Source organism: Montipora capricornis, chromosome 11 (assembly GCF_036669925.1).
Source record: "Montipora capricornis isolate CH-2021 chromosome 11, ASM3666992v2, whole genome shotgun sequence".
NCBI classification, from domain to species: Eukaryota; Metazoa; Cnidaria; class Anthozoa; order Scleractinia; family Acroporidae; genus Montipora; species Montipora capricornis.
Genome location: NC_090893.1, coordinates 42,321,142 through 42,333,382, shown reverse-complemented (window position 1 = coordinate 42,333,382; position 12,241 = coordinate 42,321,142). Strand labels below are relative to the sequence as shown.

The 12,241-nt window shown below is 41.3% G+C and overlaps 1 protein-coding gene across 1 annotated transcript in view; it reads left to right on the top strand.

The window, feature by feature from the left end:
* The window catches only part of LOC138024820 (uncharacterized), a 53,174-nt gene that overhangs the window by 3,016 nt on the left and 37,917 nt on the right, over positions 1-12,241 (top strand). Inside the window, exons 5-9 of the mRNA XM_068871996.1 lie at positions 6,733-6,867; positions 8,074-8,138; positions 9,238-9,299; positions 10,099-10,214; positions 11,192-11,378. Of these exons, the coding sequence (XP_068728097.1) occupies positions 6,733-6,867; positions 8,074-8,138; positions 9,238-9,299; positions 10,099-10,214; positions 11,192-11,378 (565 nt within the window). The remainder of the gene's footprint in view (positions 1-6,732; positions 6,868-8,073; positions 8,139-9,237; positions 9,300-10,098; positions 10,215-11,191; positions 11,379-12,241) is intronic.

The window sequence follows — 12,241 nt, the reverse complement described above, 5'->3', positions numbered from 1 at the left end:
CGGAAGTGGATTTCCTAAAATTAATGTTGAAGTTACTGTGTTATGGTAACTAATTACCGGCAGAAAGATAATAACCTCGTTATTTCCACGAAACGCAATTTATTTAACTGTAAACAACGGGAGACAGCTTAACTCGAGCTAGCGACTACTGTTAGTGCAATCTCTCTACATACAATTAACTCAATACTTCTCTACGCCTATATGACCACAGGCAAAGTACTCTCCTTCTCTTTGACGAAATCTCCTAAAGACTTCTTTCACAGTATCGCACTCCACGGAAACCAACTCTAGGCTTGACAACAGAATGTCAGAATCCACAATATCACTTGGAAATCACATACAGGGAACGAAGTCCCGAATCACAACCACAACCAACTGACTAGAGAGCCGCTTGATATATAGCTATCTGAAGAGAGTCCAGAAGTTTTCAAAAGTTACCATACTACCGTTAATATTTACAGCTACTACAATAAACTCTATTTTTAAACTTACGAGTCACAAATTATTTTAAAACTGATGAGTCACAGTTCTAGAAAATTCTTGAAACATTAGATTGCGTGACATTGAAATTTGCGAACTTTCCAGATAATTCCGATCCTTGTAACAACTGTAACAGTAAATTTTAGTGTCATGTATTCTTGTTACTCTTGTATGCTACAACTGATGAAATTTTCACTGTAACACAAACTGCTGGTTACTTTTTGAACAGTCTTTTGTCTCGAGCGTATTCTCAAACGTATTATGTGATAGCGATAGTCCAGATCAAAGTTAAAATAGCTCAGGCAGACAGAAATGTATACTTAGATATGTACAGTCTATTTATTGAACTAGACTCGGCCCCACTAGATAAGCAATTACCCTATATCATAATTATTTTATAATTACAGGAAATACACTGTACACTGTAATGTTTAAACTCATCGGCAACGTGAGCATGGGGTAAGGTGCCCAACAGACTTATGCAGGATGCACATGTCCACACACGAGGAGGGGCAGACATGGTGAGCCTTCGAAAGCGGAACCCCGTACTCCAAACACCACCAGGCACCACACGCAAACACATTAACCAACTCCCTCGCTCGGGTGCCTGGGATACTTATTGGCTTCCACTGTGGCCAGCCAGCCCCTAGATAGAATACTGCCCCCATGGCTGGCAAATCCCCGCAACCCAGCCATGAACCCCCATTCCAGGCACCCGTCACACTGATGAAACAGTGGAAGGAAGAAAAATGGGGGGGGGGGGGGGTGGGGGGAAGACGCTAAATGAACCGCTCCACAGACCACTGCTCAAACGCTCGACAAAGAAGTCGCAGGTCCTAGCAGTGTACAAAGTTACTACGTACCATGTGAGCCTGCACTTATGGGATTGGCCACTGGATGCCCGCTAAGCTCGTGGGCCGCTTGACCGCTACACTTGTAGACCACTTGACCGCTTAACTTGTGGACCGCTTGACCGCAAAGCTTGTGAACCGCTGTACCGCTGAGCTTGTGAACCGCTTGACCACTAAGCTTATGAAACGCTTGACTGCTAAGCTTGTGAACCTCTCCCCCTCTAAGCTTGACCACCAAGCTTGTGGACCACTTGAGCTTAAATTACATTTAACCAAACTTAAACAACTGCCTCTCTTAAGTGGAAGTTGGGTGCCTGGGAAACCCATGGGCTTCCACTGTGGCCAGCCAGCCCCTAGATAGAATACTGCCCCCATGGCTGCCAAATCCCTGCAACCCGGCCATGAGCCCTTCAAGTACTTCAAGGAAGTACTGTAGTTGAAGCCTAGGTGAAAACCATCACGGAGGCCTTGAACCATGTATGCAAACTTTCTCTGGGTTAGGATGATGACAGAGTTCATGCTGGAATCTATCCCCGTTTATGGGAGTAAGCTAAGAAACCGGTCTTATAGGACACACGACTGGAGAACACGACGAATAACTGGAACTAGTCAGACCCTGCTGCTGAGAAGGTAAAACAAAATGAGAACACAGCTGCCCTAACGCTGAAAAGTTATCATGGGAACCAACAAGAACGAAATCAAAACTATGCACAGCTGAATTGGCTAGAGGTGGCCTAGCGACGGGGAGCGGGACCGTTCCCTGTGTGCAGAGCGGTGAGGGCAGTGGATGTGATGGTGGTCGATCCCCATGGCATTCACAGGAGTGACCAAAGACGCCAGAGGCTCTGTTAGTGACGAGGCAGGGGAAATGGAGGAGCCTGAAGCAGCTGAAATGATGGCCGGACATCTGGTGTCAAAATTGTAGAGGTCTGGGTGCATGGGAGACCAGTCGGTTGAACCTGAGGCTGCGGCTTCTTTTCTGAAGGCAATATCGTAGTGGAGCCATGGTTTGTCACAGAAACGCCCTGCTGTCTGAATAATGAATAACTTGTACTAGTTTAAATCTTTCCAGTGAGAGGGGAAGGTGTGGCACATAATCATACATGTAGAAAAGATTGTGAAGGCTTCTATCCAGGTGACGATGTCCGCTATTTTGATGACTCATTACTTGGACTCTGATACCACCAGTTTTCCCTCCAAAAACGCTTAGGGCTCGATTTCTTGGGCTTGAATATTTTCTGGAAGAAGATCAGCCAAGTCTACAAAAAGCCCTGTTGTAATTTTAGGAACAAGTTTATACGGGACTGAAGCATAGCCAGGACCCACCACAAATGCTGTGTTGAGGTTTGGAAATGTGTAGGACTCAGATCCCGTTGCGCCACCACAAGAGCCCCTGACCACTACAGGAAAGTTGGCGGAGGACATGAGGGGGAAGAACAGAGACAACTGAAGGGCCGCCAAATGAGTTATAAGTTGAAATAAACGAGGGCACAACAAGCGTACCTGAAGACTGGGAGGTAGAGCAGGGAGTGCCGGAGACTGTGTTGAACTCGAAGCTGAGGAGAGAGGACTAGATGTCGTGGCCATGTTTGTATTCCCGCCATGGAGATAGCGATTCTGTGAGAGCTCTTGAAATAGCCTGTGCTAAAGAGTTGTTGTCCTGCAGAGAAACAAGTTGACTTGGTGGTGAAGCTGGAGTGTTAACTGGAGGAGCTGGTGTAGAATCGCTTCCAGACCGCGACGACGCAGTAACCAGAGAAGACATCATAGACAAGCTGTTGTTTGTGGTTTGCATCCTGAAAGAACGTGACAATACGCATGCCTTGAAAAATTGAAAGAAAAAAGGATACAAGAAAAAACACCCTGCTTCAAAATTCAAAAAACAACGAAAAGACGCTAAATGAAGCACTCCACAGACAACTGCACAGATGATCGACGAAGAACTTGCAGGTCCTAGCAGTGTAGAAAGCTACCACGTACCATGTGAGCCTTCACTTATGGGATTGACCGCTGGATGCCCGCTAAGCTTGTGGGCCATTTGACTGCCAAGATTTTGACCGCTTGACCACTTAACTTGTGGTCCGCCTGACCGCTAAGCTTGTGAACTGCTTAACCGCTAAGCTTTAGAACCGCTTGACCGCTAAGGTTATGAACCACTTGACCGCTAAGCTTGTGTACCGCTTGGCCACTAAGCTTGTAAACCGCTTGACCACTAAGCTTATGAACTGCTTGACCGCTAAGCTTGTGGAGTGCTTGACTGCTAAGCTCGTGGTGGTTTACTTAGTTAAATTACATTTAACCAAATTTAACATACCAGCAGAAGCCACACAACATGCTGCGAATAATTGGTTGATACCCATTGCTAGACCACTGCCCTAGCCTCTGAATCATGTGATCTGGAATACCATTCCTCGCTGCTACTGTTGCTGCTCCTATACAAAAACTGTGACTGGAGAAGTTCCCAGGGATACCTGCACCCTCTAATATGTGACACAACCAAGACATATGTAGCAATAAAGTCAAAGGCAAACCAGATTGCAGTAAAAAGAATGGACCAGTAGCATTGCCTCTCCATACAAGGTAGGCAAGGACTGCTTACACCACATACAAAGGTGGCTGGGGCCTCCAAATGTGGCTAGATCACCCTTTATGGAAAAGATCCGTTTGGAAGTTTTGATTTGGACATGTAAGCACGAAGCCTGGGGTGAACCATCAACTGAGTCAACTTCCACATCCCCCATCTCTAAGTGGAGCACCAGAGAATACCTGGATGGCTTTGCTGGAGTTAACTCTGCCAATCATAAGAACCCAAAGTATCCCAGGGTGCAGGCAACCCTGAACATGCAGTGGCCTGAACAGTTCACATCCTTTAAGGAAAGGATCCCTTTTGGAAGCTTTAATTTGGACATGTAAGCACAAAGCTTTGGGAGAACTGTCAAGTCAGCTGCGACATTCCCACCTCAAAGTACATTTCAAGAGAGGAGAAGTCAAGATGGTGAGGAGTCAAGCTGGGACAGGGAATGTAGATGGTAATGCATTTGGAGTTAAACAGCCCCAACGCCTACCAATTAAAGTGAGACAATGCATCAGGTATAGATTTCTGAACTCCTGGGAAGTGCTGAGCAGCAAACGTGATATGAAAACAAGCAGCAGATGTCAGAAAATGTTGCTCTAAGTGCATCTGTTAGGGTTCCCTCAACATCCGAGACCCTAAATAGAATGGACATGACAGCCTCATTGTTGGACCACGCCACTCCCTAAATGTGCACTGCAATGACCACAGGAGACTGTCACACCTTCTTGTAAGCAATCAAACGGGGCATTTGCTCACTGGTCCATGAACCATTGAACCACTGAGTGTCGTAGTATGCCCCATAACCAACTGCCCTAATAGTATCAGGGGTGTCTTCTGGGTCAAGCAGGCAACAAACTGGGAAGCAGCCAGAAGGTCACCTTGTCCCATTCCAAGAGAAACTGACACCACCATTGTAAATCTAACTTGAACTCCCTAGTCAAGCATATTGGGTGATCTCTACTTGGAAAGCATCTGAGCAGATCTACAGTACAGCATACATGTATTTTTCATCTAATAAATGTCCTGCCAGGACACACAACCTTAGCCTCATGCTGCAGGTGACTGATCAAGGACTGGAGGTGTTTGCTGTTACACCAGTGCCGTGACACCCAAGATTCGACAAACTGTCGCAACACCTCCAAATGGATGCCAGACACAACCAATGGCATTGAAGGACCTCCCACTTTTTGGGATGAAGAGGCAAACCCAAATGCTTGCACACATCCAAGGCATCTAAAATGTTCCAGTTCGGGAACCTTGTAGTTATGAACAATAATCCAATTCCACAATGGAAGCTACTGAATCAAAAATTAACGGAGCAGAGTGCAGGTCAAATGGGAGTATGAGGTCGACAAAAAACTAGATTTGACCCTGTCACAAGGGTCAGGGGGTGAGCATTGTAAATAGCAAGTAATCTGGGGCCCGGAAGTACCCAATGGCAGGCAGGTTGCAGCTCAGGCACTGCAACGATGCAATTGCTTGCATGTGGAATAGGGAGACAAGCACTTGCCCTGCAGAAGAAGAGCCAACAGCTTCAGAGGACCGAGGGAGCTCTTTCGCTAAGGGTGAACATGCTGATGTTCATTGAAGTCGCACATGTTTGGTTTGGTGGCTGTGGCATGCTCCTTGAGGGCTTACTCACCCAGCATACTGACAATAGGCCCGAAGAGTAGGCAATGTATGGGCCATCAAATATTGCCAAAGATGCGGGACAATCATGGAGGTAAGGACCATAGAGAAGAGCATGAATGCCTCCACTCATCTAACAATGTCCTTGATGTGATCTCAACACGGTTTTGTGCCAGAAGTGGAAATGACCCACTCATTAATGACAAGTTGAGGGTCAGCTTCAATTTGCAAAAATTGATGGCCATTAAGTTACACAGATTTATATATTTCCGCACCTAAGTTTGTGCTTTACCTACCAACTTTGCAGAGATTGTCGAAAAACCTGAACTGACCATTAAGATCGCCAAAAGGGATGTAATGCTCAGAACACAAATGTAGAGGGAAGCACATGAAGTATTCAATGTGCTCATTCATATTGAGGATGAAGCTGTGGCAACTGGTGGTAAAATAAAAGTTTTCACAAATGAAGACACAACTATGGAGGACCTACCTATAGAAGCAATTGGAGGGCTCTTGGTGAGCTTCAAAGCCATCTCCCAAGGATAGTAATTTCAAGGTATTCAATGCAGGTCTGCTCTTGGCCAAGAGCTTGTGGAAACTACTGGTGAAGCCATCGTAGCTTTGGAGCCCAAGAGTCAAAGCATGCACCACCTGCAAAGCTGCTCTAATGGTCGTGGCAGAGCTAACAACAGGGTTTTGCCAGCTGGAATTGATCCCCCCCCCCCCCCCCCCCTTCCATAGCCTTAGTGTAACACTTCTGGCCAGCAATGCCTTGATTTTAATTACTTAATTTTTTCCCCATTATTGGTATGGGGAGTGAGTTTGGCCCATTCAAGTCACAGTGGCTAATCTAAAAGGCGATCTCACTCAGCAACTTGAACATACTTAGATGTAACAGTTTGTTACATCAGTTAGAAGTCTGCATGGTCACGAGTTTAGGGCTCTGTCACAAAGACAAAAATACATTTATAAGTTGTAAGTACTAATTCTCTGGAAGCTGCCAACCAGATGGCTCAGTTTGCGTGAGCATCAGACTATCGTGTGATTAACTTTGGCCAGACTCATTATCTTTAAATAACAGAGGAGAAAGCTTTTGGCTGTTTTTCGATAAATAAGTGCTACCTTTGGGAAGTCAATACTTTTGTTTAACTTACTTTCTTAACTTACTTAATATTGATGGTTGTGTGTTATTTGCAGAAAAGGTTGTTTGCATCAAGAATAACAACATTCCCCTCAGAATTCCTGTCTGATGTAGTTGAGGGTGGAGGCTATTCCTTGGTTGGGGTTCCTGGCCGATTTCATCATCAAACAGTTGAAAAAGATCTTATCAAGGTTAGAAGATTTCACTGGGTTTGCACTGCACTGTAACTCCTACTTAATATCACCGGTATATGGATTTCAAGGGAAACCAAAAAATTGAACTAGAAAACCAAGCCATGCTTAAGTCTGTCTCTTTGTGAAAACAAGTTGAAGAGGCTGCGAAAGAAGCCTGAAAAAATCGAGACACAAATTAAGAAACTCAAACCCATGACTATGCGAGTGCACTGCAGTACTTGCTCTACTACCATCTGAGCTATCAAGCAGCCAGGTGAACACTTGCAAGTTCGCATTAATTTGTATCTTGTAATAGGTGAATGTATGATAGAAAGCTAGTTGCAGGATCAAGGATTATATGAGAATTTCATAGCAGGTTCAAGTCTAAAATCTGACATCTATAGATATCAAAAACAAACTTTTAAATTAGTATTTTTAATTAGAATAATATAAGAAATTTCACAATAAATTATTATCATAAGGAAACTTCTAATATTTAACTGTGGAATTCAGGTGAACTAAAAGTTAGAAAGATCATGATCGCAGTTATAGTTAAATATTAATTACAACAAACAACTTTAGTTAACATAAAAAAAGCAGTTAACTGCTTTGTATTAGGGCAGGCCTGAAAGAGTAATGCACAGTGAGGTACGTTGCACACTCATGGGTTCAAATCCTGTACCAGCTTTCTTTTCACTACCTTTCAAAGTTGAGTAGCCATGTACTGTTGATTAAAACTTGTTGGTAAATCAAGAGCAAAAGAATTATAAATTACATGTAAATTATTATCACAAAGGTACATGTATTTTAGAATTCTCTTTATAATGAATTATGTGGTATGCCATAGGGAAATGTACCATCGTGAATGGTTCATGAAGATGGCGTATATTCGTTGATTGGATTAATTCAATAAGTTACAAGTTTAGAGAAGGTGAGGGTAGTAGGAAAATTAGACTCACCAAAGTCATGATCAGAACAGGTCACTTTGCGTGGTGCCTGTTGCCGCTAATGACACCAATGGCAGTCCCATCGGGTGGAGAATTGCCTTTGGGGACTTTAATTTTTTTGCTTAGGTCAATGTCAATATCTCATGCAAGGAAGGGTTGCTGTTAGGACAGCTATATTATTGTCTTGCTGCTGGGTTTATAATGATAATAATTGGTTTCTTGTTACAGTTCTATGTTGTTTTTATACATGTGTATAATTTAATTGCACATGAATCAGGTGGCTAAAAGTTGGAAGAAAAGGATTAAAGTCTTTATTGTCATCCCACAGACTGAGGATGAGATGTAAGGGAGTTCTTTGTGTGAGTTGAGTTTACTTTAATTTCCAGAAAATTGAATATGTTCAAAAATGATTAATAATTCATATTGCCTAGTGACCTATCAAATGGTCGATAATACATCAGGTGCAGTGACATTATCTCACTAATTCGATAAAACCTCCTCCTTGCTTGCTTGCAGTATGCAAGTGCTTTATAAGATATAAGGACCCAGTGACTGCACGTGACATACCTTATTACATGAAATTTTCGCGACACGTTAATTTCGCGATTTTGAGGTTCGCATATTTCGCGACACCTTAATTTCGCGATTTTGCAAAAATTTTGCATTTTGACTAACTTTAATTTCGCGTTTTTGAGTGAGACACACTCAAGGAGCCGGTAAATGGACAGTTTGAGGATTGTACAAAAGAAGTGCTACCTGGAGTAGAGACGGAAAGCAGTAGCGATGGAGAGGACCAGAACATTACCACAGAATAGCTCACAATGATTGTTATAAACGAGCGTAATAAAGTCGCTGTTTTAGTTATTGACATAATGTGAGTCAATTAATTTTCGCGACTTTTAATTTTCGCGTCACTTAAATTTCGCGATTTTTTTTGAATCGCGAAATTCGCGAAATTAACGTGTCGCGAAAATTTCATGTAATAAGGTAGCTTGTTTTTCTTGACATGTATGCTTATGTTCTCCTCTCACAATTTGGACCTTTTGTTTGGATTCCTGAGGGACACCCTTTTTGTGGAATGCTTTTAAAGCTGTACAAAAAAACTTGCAGCACTTGTTTTATTGGGTCTAAAAACAATCGCCTCATTTTTAAATAATTAAAAGATCTTGGGAGATAAATCTTTTAACCATGTCTCCCTTAAGCAGGCTGCCCACATTGATGATTTAAATCATCTCAAGTGTCCCTTATAACTTGCATTACTGGACATATCTACCCCAGAGAAGAGTAAATCATCTAGTGTCATACAGAGGGAAATCTATACGACGTTAGTGTCACCCTTAAGATGGAATAAATGAATGAATAACCTTTCTTCTCAAAAGTAACTGATTTCATAAGGTGCTGAATTGTTAATGTAAACTGTACATTCACGTTCCATCAACAGGAATATTACAAAGGCATTAAATATCAGTCAACTACCAGCTGTCATCGTTTTTAGCTCTGCAGGTTAGGTTTAATTTTCATTCTTACTAAATACAAACTCGTTCTCAGCTAATTACTGTTAGTATCCATTAGCTTTTGCTGCAGATCTCTACTGTATTTAGTTTATTGTTTAGTTTCACAAGACAGTGCGATAAAGTAGCCACGTCTGATTTGTATATGAGCATTAACAATGGGTCGATCTTCTTCGGCTTGCCATCGTTGACACCCATACAGATCTCCCACTCACATTTTATCTTCATGTACAACATATTACAGTAACATATGTGTCCCCTAAACAAGCTGTTACCAAGCTGAATTCTCATAATTGACTTTGATTGTTGCATGTGATGTACATGATTATTTTAAATTTAATTAATTCTACTGTTTAATAATTCATCAACCCCTGTTGATTTGTATCACGGTTTACAGAGGAGTACATTTGACTCAAATATTACCTGCTGATTGGTCATAGAGTGGTTTTCAATTGAGTGTCGAAAGTAATTAGTGAATTGCTTTGGCTTTGCATTACTTCACTCAGTGATTGGTTCAAAGTTCTCGCACCACTTTTTCAACCAAGCAGAAGTGAAACCAAAACTTATCGTGGCTTGTGCGTGCACATTTTCCCGCGCTTTGCTTCGGTTATGTGTAATTACTTTGAGTTTTGATTGATTTACTGGTCCAGGATTGTCTCCATCCTTTTTGATTGGCCAAAGTAATTACGTTGGTTTTGGTTTTACGACACTCGATTGAAACTTGCTCTTAACTTTGATGAATAATTAATTAATTTTAAAAGTTGTGTTGTTGTTATTGGTCTACAATTCAGAATGGAAAGACAAAAAGAGACCTGTTGCTGTACTTGAAGGCATACACGATGTAGGAGAAAGAAGTCTTGAGATTTCCTTGGTGGCTTTGAACAGCCATGCTATACATCTAAATCTGGTCAGTAAAGGGCTGTGGATTATTAAAATCATGAACAGGTGCAGGATCATATTTTATTAAGAAAAAACAGTCTATTATGTGTCTATTTATCACAGATTATTATGCATGTAATTCTGTTAATGTTGTGGGTCCATTTAAAGCATTTACATTGTAGTTCTTTCATTTAAAGGCTTATTGGTCTTAATTTATTTAATACGTTGGAGATATGTGTATTTTTGAGCCACAAATATTCTCGTTACTACACTGTATATTACCTAGAAAAAACTTAAAATAATTCAAAAGTATTGCTCAGTGAGAGAATGGAAACTAGACCGTTTAGATATTTTTCCTCAAACATAAGTTGACTGAAATTAAAGTGACCAACTGTCGGTCGACTCCGTCATCAACAATCTTTGAAGTTCCTAATTATCATGGACTAGCGCTTAGTGAAGGAACAGTTTGAAGTCGACATGTATATTGATGATTCACTTTTGGATATCTGGTGGCTTTCAGAAATGTTTAAAGACTAATGGCTGATTCTTCGATAGACTTCAGTTGCCGCATTTTATGAAGAATTTTGAAGAGATGCATTGCGCTTCCTGCCAAGGAAGGGTCTTAACCGAAACTGTTTTCATGTTTTTCCTTGTCCGCCGACTAGTTGGCTGAATGCACTGGTCGTGTATCAGCCAACACATCAGTTGCATGTTGATGATGTGTTATTGGAGTCAGTGGAAACTTGTTGAAAACCTGTAGTGAGCCACCCCAAGTCCCACAGAGATACATGATGGTATAATGGAGGAGATGGGGTAAAATTGATTCTTGGAATTAAATTCTTAATGAGTTGCCAAAGGAGCAAGCTTTAAGACTTCAAAGAAGTTAATTTACGCAATTTCTTTATCTCTCAAGTGTTCAACTAATCCTCATGTCAGCTTTTTGTAACTTAACTCGGGAGATTAAGAGATTTACTTGTGTTGAATAATGAAACTGGGATTTTGCAGGACAATTTTAGAAATGAAGTGTTGGAAACAAGACATCCACAGCCGCCAATAGTTGTTTGTTTCTATTCTCCACGAAGTTCCTACACACTCAACTACCTCAGTGGTTTTCATCGTTCCTATGATACTTATAGCAAAATGAGGATATCTCTCCGTTTTGGAATACTGAATATTGCCGATCATCCCCAAGGTATGCAGTGAATTTTCCATGCATGCAAATTGAAGAGATTTCAAAGAAAAAAGATACCAGTGTTCAATAAGATTCAAGTTAAGGCGAATTTAAAGACCACAATCTTAGAGAAAACCATTGAGAAAACGAACCCTTTTAAACTATTTTTGTATTGATTTTAGCCAGTATCAGGGGCACCAAACGAGAATATAGTTCAAAACCACTTAATTATTGCATTGTTAAACGTATTTTAGTTCTTAAAGGGTAGACATAAGCATATTTTATCCCCTAAAAAGTTTTCATCTGTTCGGATTCCCTAGCTGAAAGTCTAGTGATCCGAAAATTACAGGGATCAAAACTTACCTTTTCGAAAATTTCGGACAGAAAAAAGGCTCCTGAAGATTATTGGTGACTTTTTAGGGTAAAAATACGTTAAAAAATGGGCAATTATACCATGTTTGAGATGTTCGAAAATCTTAGGACAGGCAGGCAAGCAAGATATTTTACAACAAGTGCTCCGAAAATTCTAGATCTCAAATCGTCTGCCTCTGCAGTATCACATTGCCGCCAGTTGTCACTGCAGGTTAGGGTTAGGGCACTTATGTCCAGGATTGCATCTAATTAGATGCATGGTTAATTTTGACATCCAACATGAAGTGTCCCTTTAAGTCTAAGTATTTTGTTACCAGTTTCGACAATAATATTAAGGTTGTTGGTTAGCGTTATTTTTAGCTTAGGATAAAAGCGGCTGTTTATCTTTACTTGAGCAGCAGTATTTGGGGAACACTAGTCTTCGTGACATAAATTGTCGGTATGTAGAGGTTTTGCACGATAGCTATTTTACATGGCAGGAACATTGAAAATGTTTTGCAGTAGAAAGAACA